Here is a 20,365-nt window from a genome sequence, read left to right as displayed (position 1 = left end):
CTTGAACCTGGGAGGTGGAGGCTGCAGTGAGCCAAGATTATGCCACTGTACTCTAGCTTGGGGGACAAAGTGAGACCCTGTCTCAAAAAAAAAAAAAAAAAAAAAATTATAAATGCAATTTACTTGAAAATGTTAGGATATTTAACTTCTTAGAAGAAATACAGACTTGCTTCAGTGAAGAGTGCCTGATATATATTGTCATTTTTTTTTTTTTTTGAGATGGAGTCTTGCTCTGTTGCCCAGGCTGGAGTGCAGTGGCATGATTTCGGCTCACTGCAACCTCTGTCTCCCGGGTGCAAGTGATTCTCCTGCCTCAGCCTCCTAAGCAGCTGGGACTACAGGTGCACACCACCATGCCCAGCTAATTTTTGTATTTTTAGAAGAGATGGGGTTTCACCATGTTGGCCAGGCTGGTCTCGAACTCCTGACCACCCGCCTTGGCCTCCCAATGTAATTTTTATTTGAAAAAAAGGAAAAAGATATTTCTTTCATGTTGGGGTAAAAGAACAGAAGGCAGAGGTGCATATGTTGCTGCAGTCTGCAGGAAAACTAGGCAATAAATATGAGGAAACCACTGAAAGTGTATTATTGCTATAAATTTAAAATGCCCTAGAAAAGCCAAAGAATAATGCCCCCTTTTGGGACTTGTGAAAAATATTTTTGAAAACCTCATGAGTAGATGTCTTCTTTAGAAAGCAGGTAACTATACTCTAGAATACCGACCAGTAATCATTGTCACAATGTGTTATGTAAAATGCCACACATCCTCCTTTAAGATTATATTTGCTGCCTTCAGTTATTCAGAATAGTGGCTATTGAGAGTGGCAGGCTGCCAGAGAGTGAAAGTGTTAAGGAAACACTCTTTGATGTCCAGCCTTAGAAACAGGTGAGGGAAACAAGCTGGTAAATGCAGTTTATTTTCATTTCATTCTTGTACATGTTGACTAACCCTTATCCAAAATACTTGGGACTAGAAGTGTTTCAGATTTCAGAATATTTAGGATTCTGGAATATTTGCATGAATATTAATTTGATACGAGCATCCCAAATCTGAAAACTTGAAATCCAAAGGGCTCTAATGAGCATTTCCTTTGAATGTCATGTTGGCACTCAAAAAGTTTTAGGTTTTGGAACATTTCAGATTTTGAATTTTCAGATTTGGGTTACTCCAACCTTTATTTTCATTTTGGCTGAAACTATTATTTCCTCTTCTTTGATGAGAAATCTTAGGCTGAGGGAAATTTTAATTTGCCAAAGGAATCTAGAAAGTAATTGACAGTGATAGGATTAGAAGACAAGTTTTGTGAAGTCTAATTTTCAAATTACGAGTCTTTCAGAACAATGAAGTAATTATTTTTAATTAAGACAAAGATAAGCACAGTGGCATTGTTAGACATTTCAGTAGTTTACAATAATTTTTTCTCTTAACGTTTTATTTCCAAATGTTAACACCTTGCCATGTGTCTTCATTCAGGCGGCTCTAATAAAATACCATAGACCAGTTGGCTTAAGCAACACTTATTTCTTACAGTTCTAGAGGCCGGAAAGTCCAAGATCAAGATGCTCATGGCAGATTAGGTGTCTCGTGAAGGCCCTCTTCCTAGTTTGCCGACAGCTGCCTTTTTGCTGTATCTTCATGTGTTGGAGAGAGAGATGACTCTGGCCTCTTCCTCTTCTTATAAGGCACTAATTCCATCATGAGGACTCTACCCTCATCACCTTACTAAACCTAAGACCCTCCTCCAAATACTAATCACATTTGGGGATTAGGGCTTCAATATATGAATTTTAAGGGGTAACACATTTAGCCCATAGCACATTACACATACAATAAAACATGTATGTTTTATGATATTCTTCTATATCTGTGTGAACATGTATATATTTTTTTCTGATTTGTTTTAGAGTAAGATTTAGATAACATGCTTCTTTGTCCCTAATATTCTTCAGTGCATGTTTCCTAAAAACAAGGACATTCTCTTATATATAATCAATAAAATTATCAAAATTGAGACATCAGTACTGATATAGTACTGTTACCTAATTCACAGACCTTACATAAATTTTTCCCATTGCCCCACCAGTGTCCTTTATAGCAAAATAATTATTTTTCTTGGACTTCAGTCCTCTCCAGGATTACAGTTTGCATTTAATTGTCATGTTTCTAGTTTCCTTTAATCTAGAGAGTTCCTCCATCTTTTTTTTTCATGTCATTGATATTAACACAGGCCATTTAACTTGTAGAATATCTCTCAAATTATGTTTATTGAGTTTTATGATTAAATTCAGGGGTTTTTTTGGGTCAGAGATATCAAAGAAATGATGCGTCCCTTTTAGTGCAGTATATAAAGATGTATGTGGTTTCTGTTCCATTACTGGTGATTTATCTTGCTTTTTTTTTTTTTTTTTGAGACTGAGTTTCACTCTTGTCACCCAGGCTGGAGTATAATGGCATGATCTCAGCTGACTGCAACTTCCGCCTCCTGGGTTCAAGCAATTCTCCTGCCTCAGCCTCCCAAGTAGGATTGGGATTACAGGCATGCGCCGCCACGCCCGGCTAATTTTTGTATTTTTAGTAGAGACGGGGTTTCACCATGTTCACCAGGCTGGTCTCGAACTCCTGACCTCAGGAGATCCACCCGCCTTGGCCTCCCAAAGTGCTGGGATTACAGGTGTGAGCCACCGCACCTGGCCTAATCCTGATTTCTTGATTAAGGTAATGCCTGGTAGGTTTCTCCACATAAAGTTATCAGTTTCCTCTTTGTTGTTAATAAGTGCCTTTGGAGAGATACTTTGAGACTAGATAAATATTCTTTCTCATCATGCTTTCACCTATTTGTTTTGTTGTCTGTTACTGTTGTCAAATGATAACTTCCTAATACTTCATCATTACCTGTACATTGAAGTATTACCTATACATTTATTGACATTCTACTCTAGAAATTTCCCTTCTTCCCCTCTTTTTCTCCCTCTTTGTATTTATATGAACATGGACTCAAGGATTATTTTATTGTGTAGGTTAGAATCCATTATTATCATTATTTTGATGCTCAAAATGTCCCAGATTTGCACAGTGGGATTAAACAGTTTCTTTTTAGCATATCAAGATGTTCCAGGCTTTTCTTGTACTTTCCCTGCCCCAACCCTGAAATCATACATTTCTTCAAGGATCTTTTATTCCTTTTTTTTCCAGAATGGTATTTAGAAACCAGAATCTAGGGATGAGGTATACACATTGATACTGGAGTATCATTACTTCAGACCCTTTTAGCAGACGGAGCTATGAAACATATATGCATGTGTATGCATACACACCTATCTATATCTAGTTCTGTGTATAACAGAGTTATATATTGATTGATACCTACAATTTTGATCTAACATCACTGTTCATTCTAAACTTCCTCTTACCCATGTTTGTTCCCTTATCTAATGGTGAGGATTCTAGTTCCCATTATGCTCAAGATATTTACTTATTTGCTCAATCCTAGAATAGGTAATAAGTAGTTTCAGAATTTCTAATATTTACCTGAGAAAAAAACAAACCTACTAACTGAACTGTGTATTTGTATGTAGTTCTTTTTGCTTTTAGTTTTACAGCATACAGTAAAATACTGTGTTTTAGAATATTTGAGTTCTATTCTGCAAGTTCTTTTTCTGCAAGTGTAATTTTGTTGACAGTGATTTTTGGTTTCTATTTGTATTTAACTTGAGATTCCTCCCCCCTCCCCCATCCTTGTTGATTATACTTACAACACCCTGGAAGTTTTGGCGTGTGAAATTATACTTATTTCAATAAGAAGTTAGAACCGGAAGAAAAAAAGGGAGTGTGGGAAGGAATTAATGGATGGCTACTTTGATAGATAAGGTTGACATGGTCAAAGTAGTAAATGTTACGTGCAAGATATTGCTGGGCACTGTGTGTGATGTACACTGTACCCCACTTTCCTTTTTTTTTTTAACACAAATACTTTACCTTAGAGGTGGTTTCATGTCAGTATATAGAAATCTATCTCAAAAGCTGCATGATGTTCCATTATATGTAGGTACCATATATACCAGTCTGTATTGATGGGCATTTGGGTTGTTTCCAGTCTTCTACCTCAACACAAAGATGTAGTAATTATCTTTGTAAATATACTGTTGTGCATATGAATGATTATATGAGGTAACCTTTAAATTAAAAGAGAAATTAGTAAATTCTGTTTTGAGGGAGGGGCAGATTAGCAGTTGGATATTGTGAAAGCTGTATATGTAAATAAGGTGATTTTTAAAAATATTTGAATTTTTTTTTTTTTTTGAGACGGAGTCTCGCTCTCTCACCCAGGCTGGAGTGCAGTGGCACGATCTCAGCTCACTGCAAGCTCCGCCTCCCAGGTTCACGCCATTTTCCTGCCTCAGCCTCCTGAGGAGCTGGGACTACAGGCGCCCGTCACCACTCTCGGCTATTTTTTTTGTATTTTTTAGTAGAGACTGAGTTTCACTGTGTTAGCCAGAATGGTCTCGATCTCCTGACCTCGTGATCTGCCTGCCTCGACCTCCCGAAGTGCTGGGATTACAAGCGTGAGCCGCTGTGCCCGGCCAAGTATTTGAATTTTAAGTTATCAATTTCTAAGCTATAATTTGGTTGAAAGATAATACAACATTTAAAAATACTTTTTCATAAAATTAATTACTGCTGCAATTCACGGGAAAATTGTTAGTTATAATGCTTTACTAAACCCTATCACAGCTGTCAACAGTTTAGATTTAAATCTGTCATTGTTAGTATAAAGAAAAGGAAGTGAAAACACTTTCATATTGCCTTAGAACAAAGGAACAAAGTCAACTTTTTTTTTTTTTTTTTGAGACAGGGTATCACTCTGTCACCCAGGCTGGAGTGCAGTAGCATGATCTTGACTTCCTGCAACCATTGCTTCCTGGGCTCAAGCAATCCTTCTGCCTCAGCCTCCCCAGTAGCTGGGACTATAGGTGCGCACCACCACACCCAGCTAATTTTGTAGAGATGGCGTTTCGCCATGTTGTCCAGGCTGGGCTTAAATTCCTGGACTCAAGCAATCCGCCTGCCATGGCCTCCCAGCGTGCTGGGATTATAGGTGTGAGCCACTGCGCCAGCTCAAACAACTTTTTATTGTTTGCTGTTCACCATAGTTTATAAAGACTATCCCTAGCAGGATATGTAAATGTTAATGTACATATACTTCGGGTGTGTTTAGTAACAAACCAAGTATATCTTAACTTTGAACTACATATCCATATTAAGACCAGAGAAAATTCTTTTACTGTTTCATAGTATTGTCTAGAGAAATTAATGTATCTGTCAAATACATATGTTATAGATTATCCAGCTCTGTTTATTTCTCCTTCTGGTTTACATTTTCAGTACCCTTTTGGACCCATGCTATAATGGGTTCAGGGTGTTGGGGAGGAAGTAAAAATCATGTCCCTCATATGAAGTGTATTTTTGTCCTCAAGCTGACTTCATTGTTGGTTTTTTAACGTAGCCCCTCAAAGTCTTTTAAGTGAGTTAATTATACTTTGTAGATAAGAAATTTATAAACAAAGTTTAACTTTCTTAAGCTCATGAGTAACTTCTGCTGTGTTCCATTTTGCACAGTGCGTCGGTAACCTAGCCAAGGATTTTATGCTTCCTAGTAGTTCTTGTTAGATCAGTAGCTGGAAGAATGAGGCCTATTTTTGACCAAACATAGGTCAGAAATAATTGGTTTCAGCCGGTTGATAGGAAATTTAGGGGGAGAGGCAGCAGCAGAATCTCTGCAGTCAACATGGAGCTTCAGAATTTCTTCAGGTAACCAAAGGTTGCACAGAGTCTATTACAATGATAAAAATAAAAAGAATTGTTCAAATAGAAAACTTAACAAGGAAGACTATATCTAAAAAGAAATTTAATATATGCTTTTGATTATATATGCTCTTTCTCCTAGCTAGCAATGTCATTTATATAATTAATAAATTTGTTTTTAACAGAGGTGCTCATTAAGGTGCTTGTGATTTGATTTCTAAGAAAATAAGTTCAGGGCCAGGTGCGGTGGCTCACGCCTATAATCCAGCACTTCGGGAGGCCGAGGTGGGTGGATCACTTGGTCAGGAGTTCAAGACCAGCCTGGCCAACATGATGAAAAGCCCCATCTCTACTAAAAATACAAAAAATTAGCCCGGCATGGTGGTGTGCACCTGTACTCCCAGTTACTTGGGAGGCTGAGGCCGGAGAATTGCTTGAACCCAGGAGGTGGAGGTTGCAGTGAGCCAAGATCACACCACTGCACTCTAGCCTGGGTGACACAGCGAGACTCCATCTCAAAAAAACAAAAAACAAAAAATCCCCAAAACAGAAAATATAAGTTCAGGAAAATAGAAGAAAAAGTAACCTTTTTACAGTATATTACAGTATATTTATGAGTGGTCATTTGTTTCTGTCTCATAGTAAAACAAAAAGACAGATGATTACTAGTGTTTCCTAGCAGATACAACGCTCTTGTTACTTTTATATAACTTCAGTGTAAAGCTAAATATAAGATTAAGAGCTGTATTCTTAATAAATACATTAACTTAAGCAGGATTTAACCTGATTAATACTGAAATTATTTACCCTCTTCTTTAAAACTTTCTGTGTGGTAAGATTCCCACATATTCTTTCCAATACCTCCTAAATTTCCTTTGTCTACTTTCTGATACTTTTCTGTTATTCTTTTACTCGTTCGTTTAGCATCCTCTGCTTTTTTTTTTTTTTTTTGGTAACTTATTTCAAAATATCTTATGTAACATTGCTATAATCTTTTGGTACTACAGTGATAATTGTACTTTCCAGCGCTTAACATTCTGGTATACCTTGGTTTCTTTAATGTCTACATTAGAGAAGGAACCAGAAAAATATACCTTGGCCATCCTGGCAGTGAAAAAATAGCTCCTAAGCATCCAACAAAAAGGATATGGCCAAAAGAGACAGATGTGAAGGTTAATCCTGACACACTGTACTTTACTTTTTGCTCCACTGAAGGAAAGGAGTACTCAGATTGGCTGCTAACTTGTTTCCTAAGCCCTTCTTTTTATGTGAAAGCCGAAAAGGGAGAAGAGATAAGAAAGAAAAGTGAGGGGGAGAAAAAGGACCACAGCAGCCTGTATTGGTGCAGGTATGGTGATTATTTGGAATAGCAGTTGGATCCTTAAGTAGCCCATATTCTGACAGGACAAAGAGACCAACCCTGTTCTTTGGAGAGCTAAAACACTATTTGTTACCAGTGAAGGCTTCTAATGTCTTCTTCTTTTTTTTTTTTTTAAAGAGATGGTATCTTACTCTTTCACCTAGGCTGGAATGCAGTGGTGGCATCATAGTTCACTGTAGCTTCAAACTCCTGGGTTCAAGTGATGCTCCCACCTCAGCCTCCAGCATAGCTGGGATGATAGGCCACCACTCCTGGCAATTTTATTTATTTATTTATTTATTTATTTATTTATTTATTTATGAGAAGGGGTTTTCCTCTGTTACTTGGGCTGGTCTCCAACTCCTGGCCTCAAGTGATCCTCTTGCCTCAGCCTCCTGAATAGCTGGGATACAAGTGTGAGCCACCACACCCACCAAGGCTATAACATCTTTAACAGGTGGAGGTAAAGTGGCATTGCCCATAGCTGGGGATTAGGGAAAGGATAAATAGCCATTATATTGTAGCTTTTGAAGGTTTAGCATGAAGAATCTTACACCAGGAGATAAATGAGTGTGGGAGGAGGTGGAGTGTGAAGTGTGGGCACAAGCAGCCACCTCTCAGCAGTTCCTTTTGAGGATCACCTTAAAGACACATCATCAGCGTATGAGTCAGCATTTTAGAAGGGCACTAAAACTTGCACTTCACACGGTCTGTAAAATTTGTATCTATGCTATCATGATACTAGAGATAATTATAATGTTCAGTTATCTTCTCTGACACATCACCTTATTAAGGTGGTTATTTTACATTTTAATCTCTAATTTTTCATCAGTTTTATAATTGAGAAAACCTGTTGAAAATTATTCTTTATACTCTTATTTAAGATGTTGGCCAGGTGCGGTGGCTCATGCCTGTAATTCCAGCACTTTGGGAGGCCGAGGTGGGAGGATCACTTAAGGTCAGGAGTTTGAGACCAGCCTGGCCAACATGGCGAAACTCTGTCTCTACCAAAAATACAAAAATTAGCCAGGCATAGTGGCCTGTGCATGTAGTCCCAGCTACTCGGGAGGCTGAGGCAGGAGAATCCATGAACTTGGGAGATGGAGGTTGCAGTGAGCTGAGATCACACCATTGCACTCCAGGCTGGGTGACAGAGACAGACTGTGTTTCAAAAAAAAACAAAGCAAAACAACAAAGATGTAAAGAAAGTATATGGGGCATCTTAGAATTGCATTAAGCAGTTTAAAAAAAAGCCAAACATTAAAGAGCCAATCTTCAGACTCCTGGAAAACTCTCCTACATAGATTTTTTGGTGGACAATCTGTGGTATTTTTGGTATTCTTTTGCTTTTCGAATAGAGTTTGTAGTCCACCACAAGGCTGTGTGCATTGCTTTTCAGCATATAGATTTACCACTGTGGTATGGGTGTTGGACTTGGTAACACAAAAAGATCTGTAACTAAGAAGGATGTCTTTTGTTTCTGTGGCTTAGGTCAAAGTTCCTGTCTTATTAATTAAGCGTTTTCTTGGAGTTAAATGTTCTACAGCAAATAAATAGGCACAGGTTAGTCAATTTAATATAATGAACTTTTGCTTTCTCTCAGAACTTAGGTAATTATATTTGCAGCATTTAAAAATGAAAAAATTCAACTCACAACTGTTGATTCTAATATTCTAACCAAAAATACAGAATCTCCTTGTGATTATCAAACTTTGAGTTGGAATAGAGCTCTTTCCCAGCAAAGTATTATGGTTTTCTTAAGGATATTGTGAGCTGCAGTTAGGACCATTATTATAAAGCACTTTTTTGGGGTATTGATGCTTATTATAAAGCATTGTTTTATTTTTATTTTCAAGAAATCAATGAGCTGATTTATAATACAGGAAATATAGGCCAGATTAGCCATGTCCTCCTGAAATAGTAATAGCAAAAATAATAGTTAAGAGCATGCATAATCAATATGCAGTCAAACAGTAAACTTTATGTACATTAGAGATACAGTTTACTTTTGTTGTAGTAAATTTTTCAGATCTGCTACAGAATTATACAGACATTAAGTATGATGAGAATATTCTTACATAAGGATTTATTATGTACTATATTTCATAAGTACTAAATTAATTTATAAATAATACTGATCTAAACCCACTCTATTCCTGACCCACTTAACGAACTACCAAAGCCTCTTTATTTGCAATTAAATCTATTGTAATTTAAAAAAAAACAACAAAACTTTAAAAATAGGCCAGGTGCAGTGGCTCACGCCTGTAATCCCAGCACTTTGGAAGGCCGAAGTGGGCAGATCACTTGAGGTTTGGAGTTTGAAACCCTGTCCCTACTAAAAATACAAAAAATTGAGCTTGGCATGGTGGTGGATGCCTGTAATCCCAGGTACTCAGGAGGCTGAGGCAGGAGAATCACTTGAACCCGGGAGGCGGGGGTTGCAGTGAGCTGAGATAGCGCCACTGCACTCCAGCCTGGGCGACAGAGTGAGACTCTGTCTCAAAAATAAATAAGTAAAAATAAAAATGGATATGCAGACTGATCAGTTAAGAAGAAATCAGGGTGAACTTGATGAAATACAGTTAAAGTAGCAGGGGATGAATTTTTTTATAGGTAATATCAGCAATTTTGTTTTCCTAATCTCATTATTTAATATACTCAAAATCTCTCAGAGCTTTGACCAGAGATTGATAGTGGTAAATCTAGTTGTTGTCATATTTTCCCAAACAGAACTATAATTTTTTAAAGAGGATACATTATTGGTATGTATCTTTTAATCTAAAACTAGTTAGAAATTATTAGTTTGCTAAATTACAGCAAACATAGTATGCCTGTCCTGTGTTTGAAGAAGTCTTATTAAAAGAATGCTCTTTAATTTTCTTCCTCACCATCCTCTTATCTCCCCCTTTTGTTTTCAAAGAGAAACTGGTAGTCTGGGTAGATTCAAAGCATCTTTAAGAGAAAATGTCTTGGGGAGCCCCAAGGAACTGTTGAAGTTAAGTGTGCCATCGTTAGTGTATGCTGTTCAGAACAACATGGCTTTCCTAGCTCTTAGCAATCTGGATGCAGCAGTGTACCAGGTAAGTGGAGTTCATGATAATGAAAAGCACAGAATCTTTGATGGTAAAAAGAGTTTTTATTAACTATCATATTATCAATTTTTTTTTTTTTTGAGATGGAGTCTCGCTTTGTTGCCCAGGCTGGAGTGCAGTGATGTGATCTCAGCTCACTGCAATCTCTGCTGCCCAGGTTCAAAGTGATTCTCCTGCCTCAGCCTCCTGAGTAGCTGGGATTACAGACATGTGCCACCACACCCAGTTAATTTTTTGTGTTTTTAGTAGAGATGAGGTTTTACTATGTTGGCCAGGATGGTCTCGACCTCCTGACCTCGTGATCCACCACCCAAAAGTGCTGGGATTACAGGTGTGAGCCACCATGCCCAGCCATTATTAAATATTTTTTATTGATAATTGTATCAATGATATGAGAAAGAAGATATTTGTATCAGAGACTAACATTAACTGAATTTATTAATTCATTCTTTTTTTTTAGGTGACCTACCAGTTAAAGATTCCGTGTACTGCTTTATGCACTGTTTTAATGTTAAACCGGACACTCAGCAAATTACAGTGGGTTTCAGTTTTTATGCTGTGTGCTGGAGTCACGCTTGTACAGTGGAAACCAGCCCAAGCTACAAAAGTTGTGGTAAGAAACAAAATGCACACCATAACTTCCCATAAATAGAAAACTTCCTTAAGTCTTACACTGTTCAGTTACATTGATGCATGCAGCATGACTACATTTCTTTGATTTAAAGTAACTTTTGCCTTATAGATAGGCCTTTTTTCTTTAGCATATTATTAGGGATAATAATACTTATTGGTTGTTTCTCAGAGGAGAATATGCATAAAAAATGTTAGACATGGAAGCTACCTTAGAAATAATGTATTCCACCCCCTTCATTTTATGGATGACAGTCCAAAGAGGTGAAGGAACTTGTCCTAAATTAGTTAATAGCTAACTTGTGACCACAACTGTGCCAGTTTCCATAGTGTATACGTTTAGAACTTCTAGACCTCTTTCAAACATCTCAGAAACACTGGGCAAGGTTTTTCTGCATCGTTTTCATCTTCTCCCTCAACTCTTAGTCTCTGGCACATCTCCCTACTGTCAGTGATAGGGATGACAAGGGGAGGAGTGTTCTTACTGATAGTTGATAATTATCTCTAGTTTTTAAGAATTAATGTGAAGGTACATAACTGATTTTTAAAGAGTTGATGTTAAGATACATACATGATTTTTTTTCTTATATTGTATGCCTCAATCAGTTATTTCCCCAAAGAGAAACAGGAAATGGGATGCCAGTGAATAGTTTTGTAAAGGTCAGGCATTTCCTACAGTTGAATATTTACTGTGTTTAACTTTTAGCAAACGGACTATGGTTCTCTTAGGAATGGAAGGCGGCTGGGATGTACAGTGCTTGTGAACAGTATCATATCCCCACCCTCCAGGTCTCCTCCTTCCCCAATTAAAACTCTACTGTTTCTTTCTATAATATGGTTTCTAGACAGAGACTTCCTGATCCCTGCCTTCTGCCCCTACGCTTTTCCTTATATTTCCCTCCTAGATGCATTCATGTATCATTATTCCTCAATATATCCTAAAACTTCTCTGTCTCCCGATGTTGTCTAAGTAGTATGAGGCACAACTTGGTAATTACCCCTTTGTTCTGAATACTGGAGACTTGTTATACAGTCATGCGTCACTTAACAAAGAATATAAGTTCAGCGTTCTGAGAGATGCATCAGTAGGTGATTTCATTGTTATGCAAACATCATGGAGTATACTTACACAAATCTAGATGGTATAGACTACTTACTACACATCTAGGCTGTACAGTATAGCCTGTTGTTCCTAGGCTACACACTTCTGCAGCATGTTACTGTGCTGAATACTGTAGCCAGTTGTAACACAGTGGTAAGTGTACCTAAACATAGAAAAGGTACAAATACAGTTTTATCTTACAGGACCAGTTTTATATGTGGTTCATCATGGACTGAAATGTCATTATGTGGTACATGACTGTTAATTTCTAGGGGGCAGGCAAAGTATCTATTTTACAATTGGTTATAAACCACTATATGTAAATGTGTCACCCAAATAGTTTGTCTCAAATGTATCTTGTATCCATCTCACCCCACTGTTTCCTCAATCTGTCTGCACTGCCATACACTCCTCTAATACTGGTTAAGTGGGTTCCAAGTGTCAGGACTGGAATAGACTCTCGTTGACACTAGAACTCAAACTCTGGCTCATTCTAAACCAGAATGCAGGTTGTGTTTGTATTTATTAAGCTTATCTTGTTAGCCTTGGGTCATTGCTGAGCCCCTTGGGTTCTTTCTAGTTCTTATCCATTATTAGCTTCTCCTTTGGGTATTATGCTTTCCAGAGTCAAAAAAGATATGCCTTCTAGGTCTTTAATGAAAACTTTAGATAGAACAGGACCAGAGCTCTGTGGCTGTACCTTTAGAATTGTCTGTAGCTTGATCTTTTTCTTGCTTACTGAACATTTATCATCTCTCATAGTTTTTATGGGTCAGGAATTTGAGGGTGCCTTAGCTTGCTGGTTCTGGCTTCAGGTTGCAGTCAAGATATTGGCTAGGGCTGCAGTCAGCTGAAGGCTTGACTATGGCTGGAGGATCTGTTTCTAACGTGGCTTATCTATATGCCTGGCAAGTTGGTATTGGTTGATGGTCTAGCTTGATTTTGTTCAATTAACTAGCATTTTTCTGTAAGAGCATTCATGCGCTTATGGATTGTATCTTTATCCTTACTACATTTCTGTGTTGTCTATAAAAATATGCAGCTGGGCACAGAGGCTCACGCCTATAATCTCAGCACTTTGGGAGGCTGAGGCGCGCAGATCATGAAGTCAGGAGTTCGAGACCAGCCTGGCCAACATGGTGAAACCCCGTCTCTACTGAAAATAAAAAAACTAGCTGGGCATGGTGGCGGGCGCCTGTAATCCTAGCTACTCAGGAGGCTAAGGCAGGAGAATTGCTTGAACCTGGGAGGCAGAGGTTGCACTGAGCCGAGATTGCACCACTGCACACCAGTTTGAGTGACAGTGCGAGACTCTGTCTCAAAAAAAAAAAAAATAATAATAATAATATGCAATCTGTCAGATTTCTTGCGAAACATCCCTATGGAATTCCCCTCATCACTTAACATTAGGAGTCATTTCAGTAAGGAAATCTGGTATGTTTCACACTTAGTGAAGTCACACTACTTTCCACTGATGACCATTAAACTTTTTAAGTACAAGTCATCTCTAAATCTGTTCTAACATTTTGCTGGTAATCAGTGTAACAATAATAGCCGTAATCATTTATATGGCACTAAATACTAGCATTATCTAAATGCTTTATATATACTAACTCACCTACTTTTGTTGATAGTCTTTTAAATTTATTTAGCTAGGTAGTGTAGGTGGGGAGAATTGCTTGAGCCCAGGAGTTCAAGATCAGCCTGGGTAACATAGTAAGACCATGTCTCCACAAAAAAATTTAAAACTTAGCTAGATGTGGTGATGCATGCCTGTAGTCCTAGCTACTTAGGAAGCTAAGGTGGGAGGATCACTTGAGCTGAGGAGGTTGAGGCTGCAGTGAACCATGATTGTACAAGATCCTGTCTCAAAAAAAGCTTTCTTTAATGCCTTACAGTGTTGTCGCAAGCCTCAACTTATTCTGAGTTTTCGATTTCTTGATACTATTCTTAAATTCCTGGTTAGAGTCCTCCTGGTGATCTATACCTCAGTTTTGTTCTTGTAAAATCAGAATTCAGTGAAGATGCCCTTATTTAAACATGTTGATTTCCTTATGTATTCTTTTTTAAAATCTTCACCAGAACCTCCTTCTTCAGTAACTCTTAATCTCTCTTGAATCATCTTCTCACAAGCCATGGAATTCTAACTTAAAGTTTTACATTTTTGAATTTTGATTTATTCAGGACTGGAGCACATGTCTCTTAACTGTGCTGTGTTTGGCTCATGCTCAGATCACATGGTTGCTTTCTTCCAAAGTTTCCATCACATCTACTTCATCACCCAGTAGTTTCTTGTCAGAATCAAGTCCAGATAAGCCGTTTCCATCACTATTTTTCCTAACTGTAGAGAGATTAAACTGGCAGGAAAGTCAGTCAAGAATTGGTGGGATAGGTGATATCTCACAGTATTTTATTCTATCTATGTCAGTCCTGAAATTTGTATTAGGAAGGTATCCTTTTTAATAATGTGTAGTCTATAGCAGTGGTTCTCAAACTTTCGTGTACATCAGAATCAACTGGAAGGTTGGTTAAAACAGATTGCTGGGCCCATTCCCATAGTTTATGGTTCAGTAGGTCTGGGGTAGAGCCTGACAGTTTTTATTTCTAACAAACCCCCAGGTGGTACCACTGCTGCTGATCCAGGGTCCATACTTTGAGAACCACTGGTCTACAGTATCTTCTGTTTCTCCTTTTATCTTCATGCAAACATTTTAGACCAAGCTTGCTCTCTCAGGTACCATAAAGTGGTACTTTTCTTATATCAGGCTTATTTATTTTGAACAAGGTATATACTTGTCATATTACAGTCATGAATCTCAACCCGCTAATTTCAGTGATACTATTGAGATAGTATTTATCTTTCAGGGAAGACTGATGAAAGCTCCTGACAGTTTAGAACAAACAGAAAATAAAGTGAAACAGAGGGTTAGGACTCATATACTTGGATCTGTTAGCACTAGTCTCACACTATTTTGGTTATATATACTTGTCAATTTTGCCTATGTAAGAAATTAAGAACCAGAGCTGTGTATTATAATCTTCTTTATTCATTTAGTATGTATCTTAGTCCATTTTCTGCTGCTATAACAGAATACACAGAGTGGGTAATTCATAAAGAACAGAAGTTTATTTGGCCCATGGTTCTGGAGGCTGGGAAGTCCAGAACACAGTGCTGGCATCTGGCGAGGGTCATTCTATGGCAGAAGGCAGAAGCGATCCCATGTGACAGAGGGAAGTGGGCTGAACTCATCCTTTTTATCAGAAACCTGCTCCCTCGATAACTAACTCATTCCCTCAGTAATGGCATCAATCCCTTCTTGGGGAGAGCCTTCATGACCTAATTATCTCTTAAATGCCCACCTCCTAATACTGTTACAATGGCAATTAAATCTCAACACGCATTTTGAAGTGGACATTCAAACCATAGCTATGTGTATAGACAATGTATCTGGTACACAGAAGGTATACTAAAAATTCAATAAATTGCAGAGTCTTAAGAGGCAGCACTTTATCCTGTAGGTGATGAGGAATAAATAAGTTAAATTCTTATCATTTTCAGGATTGATGCTATAAGCTTTTAAGTTAGAGTGATAGTAGAAATTAAAATTAAGTAGCATGCTGACTTGGCCTGTTCAAAAGTTCATGCTAGACTGTTTACTGATATTAGGAAACAGTGGGCACACAATATATTAAGCATATACTATGGCTGTGATTTGAGGAACACATTTTTCACTTAAGCCAAGTACCCTGGTTAATTTCTGGAATGGTCTTTTTGTTTGTTTCGTTGTCTTATTCTGTAGAATAGCTGTGTCTGATGTGGAATATACTTTTAGTAAGACTGTAACACAGGTTTTTGTATTTATTTGTTTGGACTCTTGGATGAACTCTTGTTTATTAGTCACTAAAAATAACTTTAAAAATTAATATTGCAGGTGGAACAAAATCCATTATTAGGGTTTGGTGCTATAGCTATTGCTGTATTGTGCTCAGGATTTGCAGGTAAATCATGAAAGCATCGTTTTATTCTTTTGTCATATTTTTCAAAAACATCAAACTTTAGACACCAGTCTAGTTTATCTTGCTTTCTCAGTTTTATTCCCATTAAACTTTATCTTCGTGCTTATATTTAGTTTTATGTCAGCTGTTTTTTCAGTAAATGTATAGCATTGTTCAACTAAGTTCAGACTCAATCCCTATTCATACTTGCAGTTAACTACTTTTGTTATCCTTGACCATCTCAGTCTGGCCCAAAACCCAAAAGTAAATGAAAAAAGATCTCTGAAAATGGAGAACATTAGCCTTCAGAAAGCCCTTTCCTTTTTTCTGGAACTGCCACTATCCTCAAGTCAGATCCTGCTGCTTTAGGTTGTTAATGTTGCCACCTAAGTATCTTTTTTCCCCTGTAACCTCAAGTTCTTTCTCTGCTTTAACAGGTTAGGAGCTATGGAGTAGGATGATGAGGTGGGTCAAGAGTACCTTAGAAAGCATAATACATAAAACTAACAACCAAACAGGGAGGAAAGACAACACAAAATCACTAACATCAAAAATCCATGGAAGTCTGGAGTTGTACGTGTAGGGACAAGCACTCCTGCAATGCATCAAGATAAGAAAGTATGAATATTAAGTGTAACATAAAAAAAGTTTTAGAAATAGTTCCAGCAGAGATGATAGTTTTTACTATATTCTGCTTAAAGCTTTTAGTGGAATTCATTAGTTATAGCTATACATCTTTATTATGTATCTGTATTTGTACCTATTTCAAGTCAGGACTCTATTTTTGATTAGGAAAGCAGGCTGAATACAGAAGTAAAATACTGCTTGTAAATAAAGATGTTGTATAGGAGGGGAAAATACAGATTCAGGAATATACTTAATGATAGCATTGTGTTCTAGAAACCAACAAATTGGGAACAAAAATTGAGTTACCTAAAAAATATACTATTTGATTTTTTGCAGTATCTTTAATAGTTAAATGATTATGTTCAACATTTTATTAACTCACTCTCTTAATACACAATTGAGGAAACAGAGGGTGGTTTAATCTCTCTCTGTGTTTGGGGTAACTGGGCACTGGATAAATGTTTTTCCCAGAAGGTAAAATCAAAGGTGAAAATAAGAATAGCTATTTTATGTTCCCATTCCAACACAGACTCATCAAAAATAATCTTGGTTTTCGTTAGACTTTTTAGTTGATAAATACTTCATTGGCAATTCCTAAGTCTGTAACATGATGTTTATAACTAAAATATTTAATGGCTTTGTAAAATATGCATTCATTTTAAGTATAAATCCAGAGAGACAGGGGACTTTTGTGGGGGAGGGGTATCATGTACTCCTTTGAAGTATCTGAAAAAAATCTATGGACTTTCAGCTCCAGAAAAATGCACATATACACAAAATTTATTATCCAGTTGGGGAGTTCATGATCCTTCTGACCTTGTGTATGAACTTGGCTTGTGGAACCCTGCTTTAAAGGAAAATGGCTTCACACAGCAAATTCTACTTACATTTTGGTTGTTACTCTGAAAAGATTCCTAGTGTTGATTATAGATTATATTGCAGAATTAGGAGTATTCATTAGTAGGCAGATATTACAGGGGTGTGATTATAATTCACTCTTAATAGTGTAGTTTTTCAGCTGACCAAAGCAAATAATTTACTGGCGTTAAGTAGTACAGAGAGCTTTTGTAGTCTATCTTACTGCTATAATAAAGGCAGAAACTGTCTTAACAGTCTTCTGTTAAATGTAGCTTATAAACTTTCCACTGTTATTATTCTATATACTCTGTAAAAACATAAATTTATAATGTACAGTATGCCATGGGTCACAACCTACATAATAGTGCACATTTAAGTAAAGTATGTTTTGTTCCCCAAATCATATACTTTATATAGCTCTAGGATATTTTTCTAAAGGAAAGACATTTTAAATTAATTTATAGTAATCTTTAATATTTGCATGTCTAATTTTCTTCTTTCAGGAGTATATTTTGAAAAAGTTTTAAAGAGTTCAGATACTTCTCTTTGGGTGAGAAACATTCAAATGTATCTATCAGGGATTATTGTGACATTAGTTGGCGTCTACTTGTCAGATGGAGCTGAAATTAAAGAAAAAGGATTTTTCTATGGTTACACATATTATGTCTGGTTTGTCATCTGTAAGTATCCAGGAATTAAAGGTTCTTAGTAGATCCTTTATTTTTTAAGTTAGATGTCCATTTTAAGCTGTTATAACATTTTGAAATTAATCCTTTGATACTGTAAATACCAGTTTGAATGTATTTTCATTTTATTGACTTAGTTTTGATTGTGAAGGCAAAATTGCTTTGGGATAGCAATGCCCCAAAATATCTAACGTATTAGCAAAAAATGTGTAAAATTTAGTATACCACATAGCCCTCTGGGCATTGTTTTGGAAAAACAGTATTATATAGGAACTACTACTCAATTTTAGTACAAACTCTCAGATGACTCCTAAGGAAAACAGTATTTTCCTTTTCCTAGGTAAATTAGTATGGCATCTCTAGGGATGAAAATTGCCTCACCATTATGTAATGTTTCATTTATTTGAGTGATAAGATTTTCTTTCTTTCTGTATACAAGTTCTTGCAAGTGTTGGTGGCCTCTACACTTCTGTTGTGGTTAAGTACACAGACAACATCATGAAAGGCTTTTCTGCAGCAGCGGCCATTGTCCTTTCCACCATTGCTTCAGTAATGCTGTTTGGATTACAGATAAGTATGTCTTAGTTTGTGTTGAGTTTTTAACATGGAAGAGCCTCTCATTTCCTTGATTCATGTATTCCTTTATTTAAAAGTGGCAGTTGGCCATACTGTTTACAGAAATTCCTAGTTTTGTTACTACAGTTTATTCTACCTGTACCGCTGTTCATAGTTGTATAGGATGTGGCTAAGCAGTACTTTGGTTGTTTAAGTGGTCTTAGAGCTTAAGACGAAGGGTACTGGTTCTATGTGAAAGTGAAGGGAATTTTTTTGCAGTCAAGGCCTCCCTGTATATTTTAGGTATTATATAGGACAACTTGAGTGACTGAATGTGAGAAGGTACTCAAGGAAATACATATAAAGACTTTAGGAAATTATTTGCAGCAGTCAGTTTAAACTATATTGACTCATTATTTAGAAAAATGTAGAAAACATCTTTTATTCCTCCCTCAGCTTGTACTTTCCAACTGGTTTGGATTCGGGTATGAGATGGTTTTGAAAACAAAATCCAAATCTAGATTTTGTCTTTTATATCTTTGTTTCATTCAATATGTAATTAATATAAAACTCATTAATATAGCTGGCATTCCAGTACCACTGCTTTGCTAGTCCTAATATAACACACCCAGCATTAATTTGGCTTCTAAATTATTTAAGCAATGATACTGACTTAACATTTCAGGGTGCTTTTATAGTGTAATAATTTTCTTTACTGATCAGTTACTATAACAAACCAATATATGAAGAATAGCTATTAAATATATCAAGTAAAAGAGACCTGGCTTATATTTACATTTCATTTTTAAGTTGACTCCTGTCTATAAATGGAAATAGGGAAAAGCCAATGTTGTAGAAATTTTAGAAAACCATGTATAGTGTGTGGCAAATCTTGCCTGTACCATTTCTTAACTGTGCAACCTTGGGGAAGTTCTGTACCCTGGGTGACACTTTTTTCATCTGTAAAATGGGAATAATATCACCTATTGCCTAGGGTTGTTTTCAGGTGAAGTGCTTTAGAGTAGTGCCTGGCACTACTTACTAACCACTTACCATGTCAGTCATCAGGTACTTATAGGGTTTCCCTTAGATATTTTTCTACCCGATTTGGGTAAACTGTTAGTTGTAATTCTGATCTGTCTTTATGTTCAACAAAATCCTTATATAGCATTGCTCATAAGAAGTACATAGGAACAGTATAAAATGCTTTTGTTTAATGTTCTTACTGATGGTCAACTAGCATGTCTTAGCAATCTTTCAGTTAACTGTTTAGTTACAAGTTTTTATCCTACCTTCCCCTTTTTTGAAGGCACAGCTGGTTTTTTTTCAGTTAGGAGTGAACTAAAATAAAGCTTGATGTCATAGAAATATATTTATTTGTCAAGTTAGGACAAGTAATATTTTGGTTTCTTGTATCCTGATTTTTAAGATTAAGATGAAAAAAGGGGCCAGGCATGGTGGCTCATGTCTGTAATCCCAGCACTTTGGGAGGTCAAGGCAGATACCAGCCTGTCAACATGGAGAAACCCTGTCTCTACCAAAAATACAAAATTGGCTAGGCATGGCGGAGCATGCTCCTCCCAGCTACTCGGGAGGCTGAGACAGGAGAATCGTTTGGATCTGGGAGGCAGAGGTTGCGGTGAGCCGAGATTG

At 37.0% G+C, this 20,365-nt stretch overlaps 1 protein-coding gene across 4 annotated transcripts in view; it reads left to right on the top strand.

The window, feature by feature from the left end:
- Positions 1-20,365, top strand: part of SLC35A1 (solute carrier family 35 (CMP-sialic acid transporter), member A1) — a 35,534-nt gene that overhangs the window by 13,763 nt on the left and 1,406 nt on the right. For 2 of the 4 annotated variants that reach the window (XM_011984459.1, XM_011984458.1), the window contains 5 exons: positions 10,087-10,246; positions 10,719-10,871; positions 15,923-15,989; positions 17,975-18,151; positions 18,597-18,731. In XM_011984459.1, coding sequence (XP_011839849.1) covers positions 10,087-10,246; positions 10,719-10,871; positions 15,923-15,989; positions 17,975-18,151; positions 18,597-18,731 — 692 coding nt within the window. The remainder of the gene's footprint in view (positions 1-10,086; positions 10,247-10,718; positions 10,872-15,922; positions 15,990-17,974; positions 18,152-18,596; positions 18,732-20,365) is intronic. The other 2 variants (XR_001006521.1, XM_011984460.1) reach the window with 2 other exon arrangements.

This window comes from Mandrillus leucophaeus, unplaced genomic scaffold, assembly GCF_000951045.1.
Source record: "Mandrillus leucophaeus isolate KB7577 unplaced genomic scaffold, Mleu.le_1.0 Scaffold268, whole genome shotgun sequence".
In the NCBI taxonomy this organism is placed as follows: Eukaryota; Metazoa; Chordata; class Mammalia; order Primates; family Cercopithecidae; genus Mandrillus; species Mandrillus leucophaeus.
Note: the sequence above shows the minus strand (reverse complement) of the source record. Positions and strands in the feature narration are given on the sequence as shown.